The sequence below is a fragment of the Staurois parvus genome, unplaced genomic scaffold, assembly GCF_062004578.1.
Source record: "Staurois parvus isolate SC_StPar_1 unplaced genomic scaffold, SC_StPar_1.0 ptg000031l, whole genome shotgun sequence".
In the NCBI taxonomy this organism is placed as follows: Eukaryota; Metazoa; Chordata; class Amphibia; order Anura; family Ranidae; genus Staurois; species Staurois parvus.
This window is the reverse complement of record NW_028317827.1, coordinates 9,955,099-9,981,463: the sequence shown is the minus strand read 5'-3', so window position 1 is coordinate 9,981,463 and position 26,365 is coordinate 9,955,099. Positions and strand designations below refer to the sequence as shown.

The 26,365-nt window shown below is 46.1% G+C and overlaps 1 protein-coding gene across 1 annotated transcript in view; it reads left to right on the top strand.

Moving 5' to 3' along the window:
• LOC149470805 (prolyl endopeptidase FAP-like) overlaps positions 1–26,365 on the top strand; it is a 166,851-nt gene that overhangs the window by 47,172 nt on the left and 93,314 nt on the right. Inside the window, exons 8-12 of the mRNA XM_089660049.1 lie at positions 7,449–7,569; positions 9,421–9,575; positions 12,241–12,341; positions 13,633–13,765; positions 15,689–15,733. Of these exons, the coding sequence (XP_089516175.1) occupies positions 7,449–7,569; positions 9,421–9,575; positions 12,241–12,341; positions 13,633–13,765; positions 15,689–15,733 (555 nt within the window). The remainder of the gene's footprint in view (positions 1–7,448; positions 7,570–9,420; positions 9,576–12,240; positions 12,342–13,632; positions 13,766–15,688; positions 15,734–26,365) is intronic.

Sequence of the window (26,365 nt, the reverse complement as noted above, 5' to 3'; positions counted from 1 at the left end):
TAATTTTCCAGACATGATGCAGGCTGGTTGCAGGTGCAGGAATTGCACCTGTTCCCGCACTCGCAACCATCCACAGCTGAATCGTGCGGCTCTTGAGAGATGCAAGAGGCTGCCATTCATTTTTAATGGCACCCCCACGCATCTTAGCCCGCAGCACGTCAAAAAGACCATGTTTTCTCATACACTCCAAAGACATGCTGATAGCTTAATTGGCTTAATTGGCTTCTGTCTAAGGCTGCTCATAGACAGATTTTCTTTTTGTTTTGTTTTGTTTCTTGCTTTTGTTTAGGCAGCCAGTGGGCTTATAAAAAAAATAGTGGATTACCCCATCCATACATATAAGGTAGATGAAGAAATCCTCCCCACTGTGCTATTGTATTCTGACAGTGGGAACTCACCAGGAACTAATTGGCTACAGTGTTGACCGAATACAACTTTTCTAACATTCCCGTTCAAGAGAATCCAGTCATTAGATTGACTTTTCTCAAGTGGGAACAGCCATAGATGGATCAAAATTCAACCAGTCCCTGCTGAACTGGACAATTAGTGTTCCATGTATGGCCAGCTTAAATTGGCCTTAGCATGTGTGTGTGCATATGTAGGCATGTGAGATATAGACATTAGATTGTAAGCTTCTTGAGGGCAGGGACTGATGTGCATGTAAATTATATAAAAGCACTGAATATATTATTGGTGCTATATAAATGCCTGTATTAAATAATCAGGAAACAGTTTTGCCTGTCATGATCTAATGCAAGCTTCAATGACTTGTGTAAGCTGTACCAACAATCAACATGTTATGGTGAGACAAAGCACGCAGAATGTGCAGTATAAATTGTCACTGTTAAATAAATATATGATATAATTAAATAACCAAGAAAACAAACCTGGCTACCATGATCTAATGCTCTGTTTAATACTTTGTGTAAGCTGTACTGACAATCAGCATAATATGGTGAGAAATGTTATACTACATACTACTTTATATTACACTACTACTACTACTAATAATAGTATTAGAGATGAGCAAATTATTCAAAAATTCGATTCGGCTGATTCGCCGAATTCGCGGAATAAATTTGATTCGAGGCGAATATATTCGCTGCGAATTTAACGTGTAAAAAGGGTGTTTCTAGGCTTCAGAGAGCCTTTATATTCGTGCAGAACACTGTACCTTTAATTTAAATGCCCTTGGAGTCTGCTGGGGAAGAGAAATAATATTGTCAGTCAGTATGACATGCAGATGAGTGCCGTCGATCTTAGAATCACCGCACACTTCACTCATTTGGGCAGTCACGGGGCCAAAACCAGAGTGTGGAGCCACAGTGTGGCGGTGGAGGCAGCAGCAATGGGAGGCCATACAGCACCCTATGACAAAATGGAACCCACCAGCAGTGTGAGGAGACCTGAAAGTGGCACATGGCAGAGTGTGGCGATGGAGACAGCAGCAATGGGAGGCCGTACAGGGACCCATGACACACTCTGGACCTGGCAGCAGCATGAGGAGGCGGTACAGGGGCCCATGACAGATTACGGGCCTGGCAGCAGCATGAGGAGTCGGTACGGGGGCCCATGGCAGATTACGGGCCTGGCAGCAGCAATGGGAGGCCATACAGCACCCTATGACAAAATGGAACCCACCAGCAGTGTGAGGAGACCTGAAAGTGGCACATGGCAGAGTGTGGCGATGGAGACAGCAGCAATGGGAGGCCGTACAGGGACCCATGAGACACTCTGGACCTGGCAGCAGCACGAGGAGGCGGTACAGGGGCCCATGACAGATTACGGGCCTGGCAGCAGCATGAGGAGTCGGTACGGGGGCCCATGGCAGATTACGGGCCTGGCAGCAGCAATGGGAGGCCATACAGCACCCTATGACAAAATGGAACCCACCAGCAGTGTGAGGAGACCTGAAAGTGGCACATGGCAGAGTGTGGCAATGGAGACAGCAGCAATGGGAGGCCGTACAGGGACCCATGACACACTCTGGACCTGGCAGCAGCATGAGGAGGCGGTACAGGGGCCCATGACAGATTACGGGCCTGGCAGCAGCATGAGGAGTCGGTACGGGGGCCCATGGCAGATTACGGGCCTGGCAGCAGCAATGGGAGGCCATACAGCACCCTATGACAAAATGGAACCCACCAGCAGTGTGAGGAGACCTGAAAGTGGCACATGGCAGAGTGTGGCGATGGAGACAGCAGCAATGGGAGGCCGTACAGGGACCCATGAGACACTCTGGACCTGGCAGCAGCATGAGGAGGCGGTACAGGGGCCCATGACAGATTACGGGCCTGGCAGCAGCATGAGGAGTCGGTACGGGGGCCCATGGCAGATTACGGGCCTGGCAGCAGCATGAGGAGGCGGTACAGGGGCCCATGGCAGAGTGGCGGAGCGTAAGCAGCTAAAATTGAAGGCCATACAGAGGCCTATGTTAAAAAGTCCCCCCAGCAGCAGCGTGGGGAGACGACTATCAAGAGTCCAATGGCAGAGTGGCGGAGCAGAAGCAGCTTCAATTGAAGGCCATACACAGGCCTAGGTTTAAAAGTCCCTCACAGTTAATTCCAATAACGAACTCTACTCCTCCGTGCAATCTACTTACGAGACCCTGGGCAGGTCTGGGTCCAATTTGTGGTAGAGACTGGTTTTGTTCAGCCATGCTTGAGCGAGTAATAACAGGTCTGTGCTGCCCTTTGGTGTCTGGCTTAATGCGCACAACACTGAACGTCCCAGCGTTTGTCAACGATTTGCCATTAAGTGATGCAAACCCTCTGAACCACGTTCATGAGGAGCCGGTACAGGGGGCCATGAATCAGTATGGACCTGGCAGCAGCGTGAGCAGACGACAGAGGCACATGGCGCAGGGTGGCGGTGTAGGCAGCATTATTCTGAAGCCATACACAGGCCTAGGTTAAAAAGCGGAAGCCGTCAGCAGCGTGAGCAGACGACAGAGACACATGGCGCAGGGTGGCGGTGGATGCAGCAGTATTCGGAAGCCAAACACAGGCCTCGGTTAAAAAGCGGAAGCCGTCAGCAGCGTGAGCAGACGACAGAGGCACATGGCGCAGGGTGGCGGTGGATGCAGCAGTATTCGGAAGCCAAACACAGGCCTCGGTTAAAAAGCGGAAGCCGTCAGCAGCGTGAGCAGACGACAGAGGCACATGGCGCAGGGTGGCGGTGGAGGCAGCAGCAATGGAAGGCCATACAGCACCCTATCACAAAATGGAACCCACCAACAGTGTAAGGAGACCTGAAAGTGGCACATGGCAGAGTCTGGCGATGAAGTCAGCAGCAATGGGAGGCCGTACAGGGACCCATGACACACTCTGGACCTGGCAGCAGCAAGAGGAGGCGGTACAGGGGCCCATGGCAGAGTGGCGAAGCGTAAGCAGCTTAAATTGAAGGCCATACAGAGGCCTATGTTAAAAATAATAACATGTTTGGGGCATGATTCATGGCGGATTTAGTCAGTTGTGTCAGGAACTGGTGGTTTGAAATCCAGACTAATCCACGCCTGATTCATTTTCACAAACGTGAGTCTCTCCACACTTTGGGTGGACAGTCGTGTCCTCCGCGGAGTTACAATACCTCCTGCCGCACTAAACACGCGCTCCGATGCCACGCTACTGGCCGGGCATGACAGCCTTTCAAGGGCAAATTCAGCTAGTTGGGGCCAAAGGTCAAGTTTCGTTGCCCAGTAGTCAAGGGGATTGTCTACCTCGGTTGGCAGGGTGCTGTCCAAGTAGGCCCGAGCCTGTTGTTTGAGGTCCTGCTCCAGGTCCACCTGATGCTGCTGCTGCTGCGGCTGGTTAGTAGTTTCCTCACTGCGCTGGTGAAGAAAGCTACTCATCATCGACTGCAGACTGAGGCAGCCGCTGCTGGTGGAGCTGCCACTGCTCCTACCACCCCACCCCTCCCCTGCTGCCATGGCAGCGGAACGCGAGCGCACAGGGCCCACAGTGTCTGAGGATGGACGTTGGTGCAGAAAGGCAGAGACCAACTGACTACATAGGTGGTTTTTATAGTACGTTATTTTGGCCTCCCTCTCAGCAGGTGTGAAAAAGGCCACCATTTTTGAACGGTAGCGAGGGTCCAACAAGGTGGACAGCCAAAAGTCATCCCTCTGTCTGATGGTTATTCGGCTGTCGCTACGCAAGCAAGCGAGCATGCTATGGGCCATTTGTGCCAAGGAATGCGAGGGACTCCCTGCCTCCATCTCCACAGCATACTGCCACGGTGCGTCTGGGTCCTCTGTCTCCTCCTCCTCCTCTACCAGATGCTCCTGCTCCTCCACTCCTGTCCGCTGAGTGGAAAAACCACCCATTTCACTCAATAATTCCTGAGCACCAATGTCCTCCTCTACCTCCTCCTCTTCTTCCTGTCCTGCCCCCACAGGGGTCATGTGGCGTTGAGATCTGTGCGCCACGTCTACCGCACCCTGACCAGCCATTGTTAACAGCATTTGTTCCAGGACGTGCAACAGAGGAATGACGTCGTTCATCCCATAGTCCTGCCGACTCACGAATAGCGTGGCCTCCTCAAAGGGCCTGAGCAAGCGGCAGGTGTCACGCATGAGCTGCCAATGGCTGACATCTAAGTTACACAGGGGAGTACCTTTATCCGCTTGTAACATCAGGAAATCGGTGATGGCCTTTCACTGTTCGTAAAGGCGGTCTAACATATGTAGGGTTGAATTCCACCTTGTTGCAACGTCGCAGATCAGGCGATGCTGTGGAATTCCGTTCTGCCGCTGCAGCTCAAGGAGGGTGTCCTTTGCGGTGTAGGAATGGCTGAAATGCATGCAAAGTTTACGTGACATTTTAAGGATGTCTTGCAGTGGGATGGTGGATTTTAGGAACCGATTGACAACCAGATTGAACACGTGAGCCATGCATGGCGCATGGCACAACCTTCCTTGACGCAGAGCAGACACCATGTTCTTTCCGTTGTCGGTCAACATGGTTCCGATTTTCAGTTTGCGCGGAGACAGCCATCTGTCGATTTCTCTGTTCATTACACTCAGAAGTTCCTCCCCTGTGTGACTACGTTCGCCAAGGCATACCAGGTGCAGCACAGCGTGACACCGTTGCGCCCTGCACATGTGATATGCCGGTCGGGTAATGGGACTTGGCACGGGGGTGGCGGCTGAGGACACGGCGGAAGAAGAGGTGGTAGAGGCGGACATCTTTTCTGGATCAAGGACGTGCAAACGTGGAGGCAAAAGCGGCGTGACCTGTCCAAGTTGCTGGTGCGGCTGTGCCGGCACCACGTTCACCCAGTGGCCCGTAAATGACATGTACTGTCCCTGACCGTAGTTACAGCTCCACACGTCGGCGCTGCCGTGCACTTTGGCAGAGACCGACATGCTCAAAGACTGGCCCACCATCTCTTCTACATGTGAATGCAGGGCTGGCACTGCCTTTTTGGCGAAGAAATGCCGGCTTGGCACTCTCCACCGCGGCGCGGCACAAGCCATCATTTCTCGGAAAGGTGCTGAGTCCACCACTTGGAAAGGGAGGGACTGCAGCACCAGCAACTTGGACAGGAGGACGTTCAGCTTTTGCACCGTCGGGTGCGTGCTCGCAAACTGTTGTCTCTTGGAAACGGATTCCAAGAAAGACTGCTGACGGAATCCGTGAAGAGGAGTAGCAGGAGAAGGAGCATCTGAACGAGCGGAAGATGCCAACGAGCGACAACTCCCCTCAGCAGAGGTGTTGGAGCCTTGACTGGCTGATAGAGGGCGATTGACGTCGGGTGACGGAGCAAGTAACGGAGCGGGTGATGGAGCGGGGGCTGGGGCAGGCAGAACCGCCGTATCTTTATCACGGTTTTCCCAGGCCACCGAATGGCGACGCTGCATATGCTGCCGCAACGCTGTAGTCCCAACATGGGCCCCCTGGCCACGCTTGACTTTCTGGCCACATAGTCGACATACGGCTACGTTTACTTCCTCGGGCGGCTTGACGAAAAATTGCCACACCGCCGAGTAGGAAACTTTGCCCCCGCTACTCCTCACTGGCTGACTGCTACTTCCTCCGTGCACACCGGCACCACTACTGGCCGTGGTGGTAGGCTGCAGTGGAGCTGGTGCTCTACTCCGTGGCTGTTTGCCTCCACTGACACTGCTGCGACCCTGCTGCCTCCTGGGCAACCCACCGACTGTTTTGCTCGCTGGCAAGCTGGCACCCTCTTCTCCTGATGATGCGGAAGCAATAGCCTGATGACGACGAGGCTGCCAAGTGCGATCAGCCTCATCATCATCAATTAGGGTCTCCGCGTCACTACTAGCCCCCTTGGCTGCATGTGGGTCAGGAGACAGACCTGTCTCTAGACCGGCTACGAGCCACTCTCCTCGCCAGTACTTCTTCGCCTGGCTGCTGAAGAGGCGGATGTCTCCCTCCGTTCCTGACCGCCCTCTGTTAGCTCTTCCTCACTGTACAGTGGGGCTGAGCCCACAGCATGCGATACTTCGCTTGGTGAGGGAACACCAAAGGACAGGGGCAGGTAGAGGACACGTGATTTCAGTGGGCTTGCTCCTGGGCCATGCCAACTAACGGTTGTGTCTGACGTACCCACCGACCGTTGGCTGTAGGTGTCAGAGGTGACCTGGGAAGAGGAAGACGACCGAGTCAACCAATCGATGACGGCAGGGTTGTCGGTGGAGACACGACCGCTGGATGACACCGGGAGCACTGGCCTCTGGCTGCGACTAGTGCTGCCTCGACCCCTTCCTCTGCTGCCACGTCTGCTCGCTCCTGAATTATTGCCTCCTCTGCCACTCCTCTTCGTGTTGTCTGACATACTCTTTAATTCAATAGTGGTTGTGAAGCAGAAAGTAACGAATCTGTGTCCCTGAGTAACAATTCTGTGTCCCTGAGTAACAATTCTGTGTCCCTGAGTAACGATTCTGTGTCCCCGAGTAACGATTCTGTGTCCCCGAGTAACGATTCTGTGTCCCCGAGTAACGATTCTGTGTCCCCGAGTAACGATTCTGTGTCCCTGAGTAACAATTCTGTGTCCCTGAGTAACGATTCTGTGGCCCTAAAGTCTCTGTGGCCCTAACTCTGTCCCTAATACAGACAGGTCTGTCTCTCTTGAATGACCGGAGGCTAATGGAGAATTCTAAGATGGCCGCGATTTATAGCTCCACCATTACACAGTGCTGGCTGGCTGCTGATTGGCTAATGCGATCACATGTCATGAATGAATGCATTATGGGTCAGCGCGCCTTGTCTGCGCGCCTTCCCAGAGATCCCCGCTCCGTCGCCACACATGTCGCCGCCATTTTTGGGAAAATTCGATTTGTGCATCCGAAGTTTGCTAATTTTCAGATTCGGCGCGAATTGAATTTTTCCTAATCTTCGAAACGAATTCCACTCGTCATGTTCGATTCGCTCATCTCTAAATAGTATCATCTAAATGTTTGTTTTCAATCTGATATACTCTAGGTGTATGTTTGGGAAAATAACATATATTTAAGGAATGAGCCTGGAGAAGAATCGATTATGTTAACCAGTGATGGCAAAGAGAATGAAATTCTGAATGGTATTCCAGATTGGGCGTATGAAGGTAGGTGTTTTTTAATGAGTCAAGGAATAAACTCAGTATTTTATCAACATGCTTCCAGTTGTAATATTTCTTCCTATTTTAGTGATCTGTATATAAGGCATCATTTTAGGCTAACTGAGGTCCAAGTCAAACACTGCTATAAGGGAACAGTTGCCCATTCAATTCCAGAGAGTTGCTGCAGTCTCTGAGGTGCATCTGCAAACAAACAGGCAATACTTAGGTCCAGCAATAGGTTGTGCAGGACTGTACAATCCACTGTAGAATGTTAGGGATGGGCCTAATTTCCTCATCCGAGAAAGTAAAGCTGGCCATACTGGCTGAATTTTGATCAATGTGTGGGCTCCCTTACTTAAGAGAAGTCATTTGTTTAACCACTTTCTACTCATATATGTGGCCTTTCAGTGGGGGGGCTTTAACATTGAGAGGCCGCATGTATGAAGCCCTTTGTAAAGGCATTACTGTGCTGAGTGCGCACTCCCTGCATGAATCCGGCACAGTAACCGGCGGGTACCGGAGAGCTCCCGATGTATACTTGCTATTGGAAGCTTACCGATCATGTGACTGCTGTGACTGCCAATAACAGCGGTCACATGATCGGAATGCCCACCTTTGACTTCTGTCATTTAGAAGCTCTTAAAGGGCCAGGCAGCAGCAGAAAGGGGTTAACCAACTTCTGTTCAAGAGACATGATGAAAAACTATGAGTCGATCAACAGCTGCCGCCAAATAAATGACCATCGATGGCCAACCTTAAGCTTTACACAGGAATTTCAGAGATGATCCCATGTGGCTTTGAAGAGTAGGGGTAGATAGTGTTCAAGTGGAGTTTAGAGGTCAGGGATGGCTTATAGCTGGTTTAGTGTTGAAAGAGGGAACAGTTTGAGCATTAGATTTTGGGGATTAAGTTTTGAGGACCTGTTAAAGCTCAACCCCAGCTTAAACCTTTTATTTTACTTTGAGTAGGACAGAGAAGGATTAGCATCTCTCCAGGTTTTATTGCCATCTGCATCCCTATGGGGGGAGATTTCACTTTACTTTCTGGCACAACAGTGATGAATAATTTCTTCAATGAGAACACTGACAAAAATACATATTTTGTAGACTGAGGAAGGTTTAAAACTTCTGACATTGTTTTTATTGCTTTCTGTACATTCCTGGCTGGACAACAACTGCAAATGAAAAAGGATTTCTTGAATGAGTGTCCCGGTGACAAATAGTAAGGGGAAATCTCCCCAACTGACTCTAAAACAAACAATCTAACTCTTCCCCACCCTATCAAAAGCTAAACAAAAATGTTGACTGGGGTTTGTCTGTAAATGTTTAGCATTGGGAGTTTAGTGTTAAGGATAACTTTTTAGTGGATAAACAAGGTGTTAAGTATTTCAGGTTAGGGGCAAGGGGATAAGTATATAGAATGTGCTTTAGTATGGGGGATCTTTTAGTAGTCAAGAACTGGGCAGCTACAGTACCCACAATAGCCTTTCGTGCTGGGAACCTCACTATGAAAACAACTGGACCACTAGGATTGAGTATGAACGTATTGTCCAGTGGTGCCCTGAGAACTCAAACTATTAAAGTAAAGAGGAAAAATAGTGCTGGACCTGTAAGGTACTCTTATTGGTATTGCTATCTTATGTTAAGGTGTTGATGTTCATGTAAGTGATCTGGTTCCTGGCAGGCAGCTTCTACACCCAGAGGAGCTCTAAATGCCTAAATGCATTGAGTTGCTGCCATGTGATTGGCAGATTAGCAATTTGTGTTACCAAGCATCTGAACAGGTGTACTTAACAAAGTGGCCAGTGAGTGTACACTATTTTATTGTGCTTTTGTATTCTTTATGTTTAATTTCCAGAGTTGGTGCTTGGAACAAAGTATGCTCTCTGGTGGTCTCCTGGAAACACTTTTATTGCCTATGTCCAATTCAATGATAAAGAGGTGCCTATTATTGAATATTCCTTCTATGGTGATGAACAGTATCCTCAAACAATGAAAATTCCATATCCCAAGGTAACACATATGAGTAAAGTTTATTTCCATATTCCATGTACCAGTGTCAGATCAGCCATTACACATCAACTGGAGTTGATAGAAGTTGTATTAAAAAATAACTACAGCCCTCATTCGAGACTATTTAAATACTTTTGCTGAAAAGGATGTTCTTCTTTAAGGTATATCACCAGACAAAACTTTTTTATTAGCTTTAGATCAGGCAGGGGAAAAGTATATTTTCTGTCAGTTTATAATGCTTTTTGTGGCCCTTTTAGGGAACCTTCTCCTCACTTTCTGTTCTGGTGACAATATTCTCAACAGGCCAGCAAGTGAAAAACAAATCTGCAACAGGGACATAGACAGAAATGAATAAACAGGCTATGGAAAGGCTAGAATCCCTGTTGGCACTTTATTGTTGTGTCCCCTTTTGAGATTTTCCCTCACTTTCTGTCCTAGTGACAATCTCTTCCAGTGGTGGACATAGTCAGCAAAGCACCCCAGTGCAACAACATTTTTGGGCCCTCCCCAATTAGGTGGAAAAATTAGGGTATCATGAAGAATGCATCTCACTTCTGACTTGCCCTAGAAGTGGGAATTGTCCAGGTCTATGTTGCAGTGGAAAGGAGTACCAGTACCCACCCAATACACATGACAAGTTCCTGTACATAACCAGTACAGAAATTAGGGGAAATCAGCTCAATGATACCTCATATGGGGTTAGAAACTCAACAGTGACACTTTAATCTCCTGTATAATGCAGTCAGGTTCTGGATCAGGTATACACCTGTAAAAACTAAGATTGTGTTTACATATGCATGTGTAAAGGGGTAGTTTCCTGAATGCAAAACCTCTACATTAAAGTAATAATAAATGCTGGATTTTCCTAAACATTAATCCACTATGGACAAGGAAGGAAACATTCCACAGTACATTTTTTTAATTATTATTTTTGCCCAACCCTTACTTTTAACAGTGTTCACTCGTGCCAGCTTCAGAGGTAGGGAAGCACATGCACTGAACATGCCATGGGGTATAAGTCCCTTAGACAGTGCAGGCTCAAACTGCTGGAGGAGAAAGGAGCAGGGGAGTGATCTTCCGTTGTAACTGTAATGTGACTGCGTGGATGCCTGCAGTGTAGGTACACTTGGCTGCAGTTGCCAAACAGGAGGGTGCATGGAGAGGTGCCTCCATGGGACCCTTGAAGGAGATGGAGCCACCTAAAACAGGAACTGGGGGAGAGTCAGTTTTCATGAGTATAAAGATGTCTCTTAAACAAATAACATTTTATACATCATGCATCCATAGGGCAGGGTTCACAAAGTATTATGGGTTGTTGAAAGAGTGAAAGCAGAAGAAGCTGTTTGCCTTCAAACTATATGTCTGTTTGGGTCTGTATGTCCCATCTTAACAGGGTAGGCAGTGAGATGGATGTGTCACCAGTTTACTTGTGTTTGTAAATTTTAGCTCTATAAACAAAATGATTTTACAACAGAACAGTAAAGAATAGACAGGTACATATGTAAAAAGAAGCCAAGAGCTCCATCTGCTGAGTGTGAATGCATGGAAGAAATATTCATGTGAAATGATTCATATTACCTAAATAAAATATGGAAAAATACATACAGAATGGTTTATATCTCCTAATATGGATTTTAAGGTACCATGTAGGTTTACCTTATAAACATTAATTTGTATTCATTGAATAGTTAAAACAATACTACATATTTCAGACTAACATAACTACGTAAATACTTCAGATGCATATTGGCCTTTTTTAGTAACTGTTTTATGTTATATAACCACATATAGCTAGTTACAACAGTTTGTTTTTCATGTGGTACTGTAGTTAAAGGAGGAGTTTAAAGGTTTTAAAGCAGTATTAAAGTCACATTTTTTAAAACGGCTGACAGTCAGGGTTTTAATGATAGAAAAGATCCTAGTGGTCCCTTCATAAATGCCTCTCTCTGCCTGTCAGCCGCAATGTAATCTGAGTTGCTCATACGCAGCTCTGGACCACATTTACAGCACCCACTGTGTAGTGGCAAAGTGACTCCTGTGGGCATTGGTGGGAGTGACATTACCACAACCTGGCCATTAAAGCAGCTGGAGACAGCAAACCAGGAAAGCAGACCGAGCGAAAATGGAAGCTCCTTGGACCTGATGGAGAAGTGACAGTGCAACGCTGGAGGGCTCTGTTTGACAGGGAAGTCTGCCATAATGTACTAATATGCAATGCATCTGTAATATATGCGATGCATAATATGGCATAAACCTCCTGGTGGCCCATAAAAGAAGAAAAATGTAGCACAGTTTAATACTGCTTTAAAGCGTTTCAGGGGGCATCTTCTGTTTCATCAGAAACAATACTCAGAGTTAATATTTTTCCAGATCTGTATTATTCAAACATTCTAAGTAGTTATATTTTTACATAATATACCCCAGTTATTTTAACACATATGTTCTCCCTAACAGTTGGAATCATAATATTTATTTACAGAAATCAATTTCATATCATGTGTGTTCTCTTCATCTTACCTATGTATATGCTATACATTCCCTTTAAGTTCACTGTAATTCAAAATTAGAATGCACAGTGCATATACAAGATGATAATATTCTAACAACAAACGGCTCTTTGACTGACACACTCTCTATATATTAATTTAATCTATCTCTTTTAAAGGCAGGAGCAAAAAATCCAACAGTTAAACTATACATTGTGAAAATTGATGATTCAACATATCCCAAAGCTGAAGTTCCAGTCCCTTCACTCATATCTTCCAGGTAATTCTTAGTTTACTCTTAGAGGTTTCATAACCGGAACAAAGGAAACATATTTGCATTTTTAAGCCTTTGTTAAATAAAAATCAAAATGAACTTAATCATTAAAGCAGAGCTCCAGTCAAAATATTAAAGTTAAATTAAAGTCAGCAGCTACAAAAACTGTAGCTGCTGACTTTCAAAAAACAGACACTCACCTGTCCCTCAATCCAGTGGTGTCCTCAGCACAGCCAGTATCACCAGCCGTCCTCTCTCCTCAGCGCTGGCATCTTAAGTGTGGGCACCCGACTGTGACAATTTGCGGCTTCACAGCCGGGTGCCCAGTGTGCATGTGCGAGTAGTGCGGTGTCTTGTGAATGACATGGTAGTTTACTGGGACTTGTCACGCGTCCCAGAAGACTACAGGGAGGGAGGTGGGGAGAAAAACTTCTGCTTCCGATCGCCTAGGTGATTGCAGTGGCAATGGGAATGGGTACCTGTCAAATTCGGGTACCACCCTGCTCTCCAAAGGTGCCAATCCTTAAAGGGGGAACAGGGGACAAAGCCTTAAAGTGGAACATCCCCTTGTGAGTGGAGTTCTGCTTTAAGGCAGCTCAAACAGCGATAGACATAGACAGACCTAACAACAGACTATGTCAGGAAAATATCACTACTTTAAAGGAATTATGGTCTGTGGGTGGGGCTAGATCAAAGCTTTATGTAGTGTGCCACAACATTTTTCCTTCTGGTATGTAAAGTTTCATAGAAACCTTAACATGTTCTTACTAAAAACTGAACTTTTTCTCCATAGCTATCAATCAGATATAAATTTTCAAGGTAGGTATGACGATGACTGGAGACTTCGGAGAAGTCTTTCCTTTTCTTAGTGAGAAATTTAAACTGATACTTAAGGCCCAGAGTGACTTTTCTACAACAACATAATGTACTAAAAAATAGGTCCACCAAACATGAAAAATTAGCAAGCATGCTATGGGATAAACAGGAGATATTTGAGAGAGTCTGGAACCCATGGATATGATATAAACAGTATTCTAATTGAGCTCTGAGCTGAAGGTGAAGATTGGGACCCCTTTTAGAGAGAAGAGCTCTTATTCTTTCTTTTTCTTTATTTTCCTCTCTTTCCTGCTCATCTCCTTAACTCTTAAACATTTTGACTCCCCTACTTTAGGGTCTTCCTTCTCTTTTTCTCCCAAAGAGGTTTCCCTTTGGGTTTTAGCGTTCCATCATTCATGTTGCTTGGTTACTATAAAAATCTTGCATGTTCCATTGATGATAATGAACATCCATTTCACAGTGGGGATTACGTCTTCAGCTGGGTGACTTGGATCTTGGATGAGAGAGTCAGTGTTCAGTGGCTGACCAGAGTTCAAAATATCTCAGTTATCTCAATATGTGACTACAGCTCATACACATGGATTTGCCCAAAGGTAATTGATAAGTAGAGCCTAATTGTATATAATCTGTCATATTCATAAAGTACTGAAGTCAATTTGCCATATCCGTATGTTTATTTTAATAGAAATATTTCCTGTACCTTTTTAATAATAGTTACCTGTATTAGTATAGCACAAACATACAGTAATGCACAGTGCTTTACAGAGACCTTAATGCAGTGGCTTGGAAGGTGGTCCTTATGGCTAAATAAGTTTAATATGGCTGAATATAAACTGACAAATGTAAACAAATGTATGACTTTACACATATTAAAATAATAGGAGTATATTTACTAAATAAATTAAAGAAAAAAGCAAACATGTAGTCATTCAAAGTGCAGGGTCCTGTTTAAAGCATGGTAGGTTCCTCCAGATGATGCTTGTCCTTTCAGTTACATTTTTATAGCTTGATTTGGTTTACTTTGCAAATATTGGTTTCAAATAGGAAGTCAGGCATGTTGCTTCTCCAACTTCTTGGCTCATAAGTGTAGTGGGTTGCCACAATGACCAGTAGCTGTAGTCGGTTTTGAAAGTTCCAGAGTTCACAGGCTCTAGAAGATGCAGTAATTGCAGGCTAAGTGCAGGCACCTAGTGATACCTAATAGCATACCAGAGGCACTTATTATTGGGCTGGTACATTGGGTTTCAGCAGCTACTAATATTTGGTGTGGGGTTTTCATCACTGGAAAAGAAAACACACTTCCCTTGTGCCCTGACCATAACCTAACTCTTAGAACAGCAATTAACACATAACCCCTCCAACCAAGCATAAACCTTAATCAAGTCTCCCCAACAATTAACACCAAGCAACCTAACCCTGAAAATGAACAGCTAACTACTAACTCTTACCCTGAAATTTAACACTTACCCCCTAAAACTTAAATAAAAAAATTAGCACATAAATTTAGCTTTTAGCACTTAAATATTATCCGCCTATAACTACTGAAATACTAGGTCAGCCTAATTGGTACAGAATATATTAGCACTGTGATGGACTGCCTAGCACTCCGCTTGCGTGCCTCTATCAGAGAACTTCTTCCTCGCTGCTGGGACACAGGAACAAGGTATTATAGCTGGGCATTGCCCCCAATAACTAGGCAACACTAGCTTAGGTGCAAAACTGGAACTCACTTTATTGAAAATTAACGCAGAATTAGATACAAGCTTGATCACATGATCCTAAATAATGCAACCTTCAAACAGTAATATCATCTGATACATCTAATGAACATCTAACAGTGATCTAATCAAACAGTGATCTAATTAACAGCTAGAAACTAACAGCTAATCATGATCTAATTAACAGCAAGCTAATCAACAGCCAGGCACCCAGGCCAGCCAGGAGCCCTCCCCAGACAGCCCAGCAACAAGCCCGCACGCCTGGATATACAAAGTGCATTACACATATTGTCTTTTAGGTGTTTCCCGTTCACTTGTATAATCTGTCCACTAGAAAAGTCATCATAAGACAAAACTCAAGCAATGTTACAACAGTCTGAAAAAGTGGAGCCTGCATCTCAGCGTTCATCATGTTGTTATCCATCATCACAGACTGATCTGTTCTCTCCATGTGTTTAGAAGCTGAGCTAAGCTTTTTTCCATGCCCTGACCGGGAGGAGCGGACAAAATCCCTGATCTCCTACTTGGGCTATAATCATTGGGTAGAAGGCTAGCCCCTAGTCCCCTCCAAAAGCCCCTGTCTTGATTGGGTCTGTCACAAACACTAAGTACTACCAATCCTGATCCGAACTCAGTGGCATTAAATATTTAATTGCTAAATCCAACTGCTATATGATTAGGTTTATTAGAGGTACCCATAGTTCTTTTTTACTGAATAAGAATACTTAGCTTTTGTTAAAATGTCTTATTTGGAGCCCTTTTTTAACATGATTTATTTTTTTTCCATCTTCTCCTTAGGATCGACAATATGTTGAAACAAGTAAAACAGGATGGATTGGTGTGGTATGTAGTGTTACAGTATTTTTTAATTTGCATTCCCTCTGTTCTTCTTCAGTGCAGTAGAGAGGTAACACACCTGGGACCCCAAAGGCTGGCTTGGCTGATATATGGGGTGATTTCTATCTACTGTAGTGAAGGAGGACAAGAAACAGTGAATATTACATTGCAGCTTAAAACAAGTAATTTTCTAACAGTACTATAATGTACAAACTACAACATGCTTGTGAAGGTTTTTATTTAACCAGGTCATAGTATAGCTACTAGTAGTAAGTCATTTTTAACTGGACATAGTATGATAAGTTAAGATTGTAACATTGGATTTACAAGCTTTTAGTAAACACATATAATCACTGGACAAAATAAATCAAGTTTACACTGGAAGAGACACAGAATAACAAATGACCCTTCTTGGACTGTATGTTAAATATCAAGGAGAGGCGTGAGTTGGAAACTGAGGTCTAAAGGAAACCTACCCACATGGACTAGTATCTGCTTTTCAGCTTCTACCACCCATTGGAAATCAAACTGGGAGTTATTAGGACTCTGCTATGTCAGGCTGAGGGGGTAACAACAAGAAGTTTAAAAACAAAGAACACAGACGTCTCATGCGTAGTTTGAAAGTGTGTGGCTATCCAAACAGGGCTCTTGCTAAAACATTTACAAAGTCAAATGATAACTTTGGACTATTGAACAGAATGGAGAACGTAAAGAAATATAGTAATCCCATTTGTAGGTGGGTGTCAGAGAAGAAAAATATTTAACAAACATTGCATTCTTGTGTCTTTCAAGATCAGTAATACACTGAGACAAAAGCTTGTACATCCTAAAGACTCAACGCCTGTGAATGGACCAACATAGGAGGGCAAATCCTACAGGTGAAGACATGGTCTACCCTGGCGATTTGACAATAATTCACATCTTTAGCCATGTAAATCAAGGAATTAATGCCTATGCATACTTCCTGAAACCAAGAATGGGATTATGTAACTAGAACAGGGTCATTCCACTCCTCCAATTCTGTTCTTGGATAATCAGCATCTACACATTAGATGGTGATTGGATTAAGGTGTCTTTGCTACCTAAATATAACCCATAATTTGTGCTAAGAGAAAAAGATACCAATATGTAGCAGCTGGACACTGTACCTTGATACCAGGCACCCCATAAACAGTTTTCAAATAAAGTGCAGTGCCTAAAACATTTCAAACAGAAATCATGATAAAAATGTGAAAAATAGTTAATCTCAAAATGTTCATAAGTGAAATATCATATGGCGAGTTCAAAGTCCCCAAATGCCGTGATGAGATCAAAAGACTTCCAAATATAGCCAATGTGACACCAACCACTTGCATGCAAGGCTTACCAGAAGATATGTGACTCCCTGCTAAGAGTGGTCACTTTTATAGCTCTGTCATTCTCATTCAAGAATTTCAAAAATTAATCCAATGAATTGATGTCCCCATCCCAAATTAGGAGGATATTATCAGTGAATCGCATCCAAAAAATTAGCTCTGGCCTACGATTACCCAGAACTACGTCCTCCTCCCATTTTGCCATAAAGGGTTGGCCATACTGTGTGCAAACTTAGCCCCCATGGACACCCTTTTCTTTTGTAAATAATAGGAACCTTTATGCCAAAAATAATTGTGAATCATACAAAATTGGACTAAATCCATTATACAGCTCTTTTGAAGTTCAGGGATAGATATATCCCTATTTAAAAAATTTCCACTGCTTCAAAACACAATTGATGAGATATCATTGTCTAGAGGGAAGGTACATCAGTGGTATCTAACAAATGACTTGACTTTCAATCAATTCCCCTTAATATATTAATAACATGCTTGGTGTCCTTCAAATATGAGGGTGTGTTCACCACCAGTGGCTGCAAATAATGATCAATATATATAATATTATTAATGTGTCAGATAAAAGAAACTTGTTTAAATAAAATGTTGATCTTTTAAATAATTGGTTTCTTTGTATATACTTCAAGGTTGCTTTAAAAACCCCATAAAATGTAAGGTGTAACTTTCTCTAGCAGGGGGTCACATATCTTCTGGTAAAGAGAGAAAAAACCTCAGCACCCAGGACTCCCTTGCCCCCCACACACTATTCCCCGTGAGATGCTGCTGTACACAGGTGCAAAATCAAAAAACGTATTTCTACTTAAACCAGCGCAAAACCCACAAAGCAATATAAATAAATAACTCAGCCCATAAATAATATTAATCAAAATACATTGTGACACATAAAAAATTGTAATAAATAAAGTGATTTAAAAAAATTTTCTGAAAAAAATCAGTGACAAATTCAAAAAACAGTCCCGTGAAAAAACTGTATTTTCATTGGATTCTTCTGTGCCAATAATACCTCCACCATCCACCAGTGCAAAACCAACATGAACCGCACTCACCAGATATTTGGTGAGTAAAACGCCTTTCAGGGATATTAAGGGCTCCTGGACCCCCTTTTTTATAACCTCCAAATATTGCCTCCTCTAAGACATAGAAAAAATGAGGAAAAAGAAAAAAAGACCATAGCGTGATACCGTTATAAATTCCAATCTCAGAAGAATTTTAACCAGACCACTCACATTTTAGTAGATATTAACCAGCATTTTGTTGAAGCAAAATGATCTTTCTTTCATATAAAAACGATTTTCCAATTTCTGTATAGAGACCCCACAGCCAGGTATTGTCAGGGATCACGGCGCCGGAATCCTGCATCACGGCGCCGTCCCCCTGCGCATGCGCACTGGCGGCGAGCCGCGGCTGACAGGACGCCGCGCATGCGCAGTAGAGAGTCGAGGGCGCGCCTCAGGCGTCCAATGACAGCCGGGGGCGCGTCCCAGCCAGCCAATGACAGTGCAGGGCGCACTATTTAAAGATGCCCTGCACTGTCACCCATTGCCGCAAGGTCTTATGTGATCCTGGATACCTGCTCCTGTTCTGTGACCCTGTTTTCGGCCCTGACTACGCTGCCTGCCCCTGTGTTTGACCCGGCTTGTCCTGACTACTCTGCCTGCTCCTGCGTTTTGACTCGGATATCCTGACTATTCTACGGACTGATTTACCTGGCTGACCCTGCATGTGACCTGACTACTCCTTGCCCGCTGATTTGGTACCCCGCTTACCCCCCACGGAACCACTATCCGTGCCACCCTGCTGGGGCCGTCATCCGCCTCATATCTGGCTCTCCCGGTACCTACACGCATCCCCGGAGGCCTTCCCGGCCGCTGGTGGGCCCGCCCAGAGGTCGTGACCTGGCCCGGGACTGTTTCAAGTCCATCCCCACCATCAGGGGCCCTGGTGAAGGCACAGCCCGGGCTTAGACCCCACGCTCTGGGTTGGTCTATCAGTTGGCAGCCGGAAGGCTCCGCCTGGCGGATCATAACAGTACCTTGCGGCCATGACAGAGCCAGGAGGTGGACCGGCGTCCCTAGAGGATATTTGCCAGCACCTGGCAACTTTGACCCAGGCCTTCCAGAACTTCCACAGTCGCTGCGCCCGACTGGAAGACCGCATGGAGACATTAGCCCCCCAGACTCCCCCTGCTCAGAGTCCCCCGTCTGGGGAACCTCCCGCTACCCCGACATCCGGAGCGGTTGCCACACCCTTAGCTTCTGAGCCCCGCGTTCCCCTGCCGGAACGGTTCCGTGGTGACCGGAGCCGCTTCCGAGCCTTCCGGAATGCTTGCACACTATATTTTGACTTACAGCCCCGCACATTCTCCTCCGAGACCGTCAGGGTGGGGTTTATAGTCTCTCTCCTTCAGGATGAGCCCCAGGATTGGGCTCACCGTCTGATGGAGAGGCGTGACCCCCAGCTTGACTCCGTGACCAAGTTCTTTCAGGCCATGGCAGTATTGTATGACGACCCTCAGCGGGCTGCCTCCGCAGAGGCTACCCTATACTCTCTGCGGCAAGGCCGCCGGGCAGCCGAAGAATACGCGTCCGACTTTAGGCGATGCATGGGAGACACCAGATGGAACGATGCGGCCTTATGTCACCAGTTCCGCATCGGGCTGTCTGAGTCTCTCAAGGACGAACTAGCACGAGTAGGCCTACCAGACTCCCTGGAAAGACTGATTGAGTTGGCCATCCAGATTGACCGTAGGTTAAGGGAACGTTGGCTGGAAAGGAGCAGCCAGGGTCAAAGGGTGGCATGGATCCCACCGAGAGACACAGCTCCAACCCCAGGGAACCATCCCCGAGGCACGGAATCGGGGGACAACCCGGAACCCATGCAGCTGGGACTGGCCCGTTCCCACTTGTCGGTCGAGGAACGTCAAAGGAGACGATCGCTGAACCTATGCCTGTACTGCGGGGAAGCTGGTCACCAGGTGCGCTCCTGTCCTGCAAAGATGAGTAAGTCCGCTTCCTTTTCTTTTACCTTACCCGCAGGAAGGGATGATCAGTCCAATTACCTGGCCATACCTGTGTCTTTGCAGCTCCCGGGAAGAACACTATCGGTGACCGCAATCGTTGACTCTGGAGCTTGTAGTTGCTTTGTCGACCTGACTTTTGCCCACCGGCAAAAAATACCACTGCAGACCAAAGAAAGGGGGTTCAACATCTTCTTGGCAGACGGCTCCAGTATAAAATCAGGGGTGGTGGACCAGGAGACACCACCCATTTTTACCACAATAGCAGACCATCACCAGGAGTTCCTCCGTTTGGATGCCATCGCATCACCCCTATTTCCAGTCATTCTGGGGCTCCCTTGGCTGCGGGCCCATAACCCCCAGGTTGACTGGGAAAGGGGGACGATTCAATTTAGGTCACCCTACTGTTTGAATCACTGCCAGGTCACGGGATCCGTGGGTCCCCGGTTCCTCCTGTGCTTGGACGGTGATGCCAATCTATCCCAGACTATTCCCCCGGCCTACCATGACTTCTTGGACGTTTTCAGTAAGCGAGGGGCTGACGTTCTTCCCCCACACCGTTCTTACGATTGTCCTATAGACCTCCTACCCGGATCTGAGATCTCGTTCGGCCGGATCTTTCCCTTGTCAGAAACGGAATCGGGTGTACTGAGGGAATATATTGACGAGAACCTGCGGAAGGGGTTTATTCGTCCTTCCACATCCCCAGCCGGGGCCGGGCTGTTCTTCGTAGAGAAGAAGGACAAATCGTTACGGCCCTGCATAGACTACCGTGATCTAAACAAGATAACGGTAAAGAACCGTTATCCCTTACCGTTAGTCCCCGAGCTCCTCCAGAGATTAAAATCGGCAATGATATTCCCTAGGTCTAGACCTGCGGGGGGCCTATAACCTTGTCCGTATCAGGGAGGGGGATGAGTGGAAGACGGCCTTCCGTACGAGATTCGGTCACTACGAATATCTAGTGATGCCATTCGGGCTCTGTAATGCACCGGCAACCTTCCAGCATTTCATCAACGATGTTTTTCGTGATTTCCTCGATGTCTTTGTAGTAGTTTATTTGGATGACATCCTAATTTTCTCCCCTTCACTGGAGGTTCATCGAGGTCACGTAGTACGGGTATTAGAACGGTTGCGTCAACAAGGGCTATACGCCAAGGCAGAAAAGTGCTGTTTCGAACAGCGCGAAATCACGTTCTTGGGACTGGTTCTCTCTTCCGCGGGGGTCGCGATGGATCCCCAGAAAGTCACGGCGATCTTAGATTGGCCAATACCCGCCGACAAAAAGGGGGTACAGCGTTTCATCGGCTTTTCCAATTTTTATAGAAAGTTTGTTAGGAACTTCTCCGGTCTGGTCTCCCCAATCACGCAACTGACGAAACAAGGGGTCCGTTTTAAGTGGACTTCCGAAGCCCAGACGGCATTCGAGAAGTTCAAAAAATTATTCACGTCTGCGCCCATCCTCTGCCATCCGGATACTTCCCTCCCATATGTCTTGGATAGAGATGAGCGAATCGAAGTATCCGAAGTGGAATTCGAGTCGAATATCGGAAAAATTTCGATTCGTGCCGAATCCGAAAAACAGCCTAATTCGGACGCGCGAATCGAAATTTTTCCGAAAATGGCGGCTGACATGTGCGGCGACGGAGCGGGGATGTCGGGGAAGGCGCGCAGACAAGGCGCGCTGCCCCATAATGCATTCCTCAACGACATGTGATCGCATCAGCCAATCAGCAGCCAGCCAGCCAGCACTGTGTAATGGTCGAGGTATATATAGCGGCCATTTTGGAAATCTTCATTTGCCTGCAGTCATTGAACAGAGGCAGACCGCTCTGTACTAGGGACAGGGACAGAGTTAGGGCCACAGAAACGAGAATTGGGGACAGAGAGAAGTTACTTAGGGACAGAGAACCATTACTCAGGGACACAGACTTGTTAATGAGGGCCACAGAATCGTTATTTAGGGACAAAGAAACGCTAGTTAGGGCCACAGAATTCATACTCAGGGACAGACAGAATTGTTACTCAGTGCCAGAGAATTGTTACTTAGGGCCACAGAAACGTTATTAGGGCCACAGAATTTTTACTCAGGGACAGACAGAATTGTTACTGAGTGCCAGAGAATTGTTACTCAGGGACAGACAGAATTGTTACTGAGTGCCAGAGAATTCTTACTCAGGGCCACAGAATTCATTCTCAGGGACAGACAGAATTGTTACTCAGGGACAGACAGAATTGTTACTGAGTGCCAGAGAATTGTTACTCAGGGACAGACAGAATTGTTACTGAGTGCCAGAGAATTGTTACTCAGGGACAGACAGAATTGTTACTGAGTGCCAGAGAATTGTTACTCAGGGACAGACAGAATTGTTACTGAGTGCCAGAGAATTGTTACTCTCACAGACACAAAATTGTTACTTGCACAGACACAGAATTGTTACTTGCACAGACACACAATTGTTACTCAGGGCCACTGAATTCATACTCAGGGACAGACAGAATTGTTACTGAGTGCCAGAGAATTCTTACTCAGGGCCACAGAATTCATACTCAGGGACAGACAGAATTGTTACTCAGGGACAGACAGAATTGTTACTGAGTGCCAGAGAATTGTTACTCAGGGACAGACAGAATTGTTACTGAGTGCCAGAGAATTCTTACTCAGGGACAGACAGAATTGTTACTGAGTGCCAGAGAATTGTTACTCTCACAGACACAAAATTGTTACTTGCACAGACACAGAATTGTTACTCGCACAGAGACAGAATTGTTACTCAGGGCCACAGAATTCATACTCAGGGACAGACAGAATTGTTACTGAGTGCCAGAGAATTGTTACTCAGGGACAGACAGAATTGTTACTGAGTGCCAGAGAATTGTTACTCTCACAGACACAAAATTGTTACTTGCACAGACACAGAATTGTTACTTGCACAGACACACAATTGTTACTCAGGGCCACAGAATTCATACTCAGGGACAGACAGAATTGTTACTGAGTGCCAGAGAATTCTTACTCAGGGCCACAGAATTCATACTCAGGGACAGACAGAATTGTTACTCAGGGACAGACAGAATTGTTACTGAGTGCCAGAGAATTGTTACTCTCACAGACACAAAATTGTTACTTGCACAGACACAGAATTGTTACTTGCACAGACACACAATTGTTACTCAGGGCCACAGAATTCATACTCAGGGACAGACAGAATTGTTACTGAGTGCCAGAGAATTGTTACTCAGGGACAGACAGAATTGTTACTGAGTGCCAGAGAATTCTTACTCAGGGCCACAGAATTCATTCTCAGGGACAGACAGAATTGTTACTCAGGGACAGACAGAATTGTTACTGAGTGCCAGAGAATTGTTACTCAGGGACAGACAGAATTGTTACTGAGTGCCAGAGAATTGTTACTCAGGGACAGACAGAATTGTTACTGAGTGCCAGAGAATTGTTACTCAGGGACAGACAGAATTGTTACTGAGTGCCAGAGAATTGTTACTCTCACAGACACAAAATTGTTACTTGCACAGACACAGAATTGTTACTTGCACAGACACACAATTGTTACTCAGGGCCACAGAATTCATACTCAGGGACAGACAGAATTGTTACTGAGTGCCAGAGAATTCTTACTCAGGGCCACAGAATTCATACTCAGGGACAGACAGAATTGTTACTCAGGGACAGACAGAATTGTTACTGAGTGCCAGAGAATTGTTACTCAGGGACAGACAGAATTGTTACTGAGTGCCAGAGAATTCTTACTCAGGGACAGACAGAATTGTTACTGAGTGCCAGAGAATTGTTACTCTCACAGACACAAAATTGTTACTTGCACAGACACAGAATTGTTACTCGCACAGAGACAGAATTGTTACTCAGGGCCACAGAATTCATACTCAGGGACAGACAGAATTGTTACTGAGTGCCAGAGAATTGTTACTCAGGGACAGACAGAATTGTTACTGAGTGCCAGAGAATTGTTACTCTCACAGACACAAAATTGTTACTTGCACAGACACAGAATTGTTACTTGCACAGACACACAATTGTTACTCAGGGCCACAGAATTCATACTCAGGGACAGACAGAATTGTTACTGAGTGCCAGAGAATTCTTACTCAGGGCCACAGAATTCATACTCAGGGACAGACAGAATTGTTACTCAGGGACAGACAGAATTGTTACTGAGTGCCAGAGAATTGTTACTCAGGGACAGACAGAATTGTTACTGAGTGCCAGAGAATTGTTACTCTCACAGACACAAAATTGTTACTTGCACAGACACAGAATTGTTACTTGCACAGACACACAATTGTTACTCAGGGCCACAGAATTCATACTCAGGGACAGACAGAATTGTTACTGAGTGCCAGAGAATTGTTACTCAGGGACAGACAGAATTGTTACTGAGTGCCAGAGAATTGTTACTCTCACAGACACAAAATTGTTACTTGCACAGACACAGAATTGTTACTCGCACAGAGACAGAATTGTTACTCAGGGCCACAGAATTCATACTCAGGGACAGACAGAATTGTTACTGAGTGCCAGAGAATTGTTACTCAGGGAAGACAGAATTGTTACTGAGTGCCAGAGAATTGTTACTCAGGGACAGACAGAATTGTTACTGAGTGCCAGAGAATTGTTACTCTCACAGACACAAAATTGTTACTTGCACAGACACAGAATTGTTACTCGCACAGAGACAGAATTGTTACTCAGGGCCACAGAATTCATACTCAGGGACAGACAGAATTGTTACTGAGTGCCAGAGAATTGTTACTCAGGGACAGACAGAATTGTTACTGAGTGCCAGAGAATTGTTACTCTCACAGACACAAAATTGTTACTTGCACAGACACAGAATTGTTACTTGCACAGACACACAATTGTTACTGAGTGCCAGAGAATTGTTACTCAGGGACAGACAGAATTGTTACTGAGTGCCAGAGAATTGTTACTCAGGGACAGACAGAATTGTTACTGAGTGCCAGAGAATTGTTACTCAGGGACAGACAGAATTGTTACTGAGTGCCAGAGAATTGTTACTCGCACAGACACAAAATTGTTACTTGCACAGACACAAAATTGTTACTTGCACAGACACAGAATTGTTACTCGCGCAGACACAGAATTGTTACTCAGGGCCACAGAATTCATACTCAGGGACAGACAGAATTGTTACTGAGTGCCAGAGAATTGTTACTCAGGGACAGACAGAATTGTTACTGAGTGCCAGAGAATTGTTACTCAGGGACAGACAGAATTGTTACTGAGTGCCAGAGAATTGTTACTCAGGGACAGACAGAATTGTTACTGAGTGCCAGAGAATTGTTACTCGCACAGACACAAAATTGTTACTTGCACAGACACAGAATTGTTACTCGCACAGACACAGAATTGTTACTCGCACAGACACAGAATTGTTACTCAGGGCCACAGAATTCATACTCAGGGACAGACAGAATTGTTACTGAGTGCCAGAGAATTGTTACTCAGGGACACCTAATCGTTGAATTAAATAGTATGTCAGACAACATGCAGAGGAGTGGCAGAGGAGGCAATGTTTTAGGAGCGAGCAGACGTGGCAGCAGAGGAAGGGGTCGAGGCAGCAGTATTCGCAGCCAGAGGCCAGTGCTCCCGGTGTCATCCAGCGGTCGTGTCTCCACCGACAACCCTGCCGTCATTGATTGGTTGGCTCGGTCGTCTTCCTCTTCCCAGGTCACCTCTGACACCTACAGCCAACGGTCGGTGGGTACGTCAGACACAACCGTTAGTTGGCATGGCCCGGGACCAAGCCCACTGAAATCACGTGTCCTCTACCTGCCCCTGTCCTTTGCTGTTCCCTCACCAAGCGAAGTATCGCATGCTGTGGGCTCAGCCCCACTGTACAGTGAGGAAGAGCTAACAGAGGGCGGTCAGGAACGGGGGGAGACATCGGCCTTTTCAGCAGCCAAGCGAACAAGTACTGGCGAGGAGAGTGGCTCGGTAGCCGGTCTAGAGACAGGTCTGTCTCCTGACCCAGACGCAGCCGAGGGGGCTAGTAGTGAGGCGGAGACCCTACTTGATGATGAGGAGGTTGATCGCACTTGGCAGCCTCGTCGTCATCAGGCAATTTCTTCCGCATCATCAGGAGAAGAGGGTGGCAGCTTGGCAGCGAGCAAAACAGTCGGTGGGTTGCCCAGGAGACAGCAGCAGGGTCGCATCAGTGTCAGTGGAGCCAAACGTCCACGGAGTAGAGC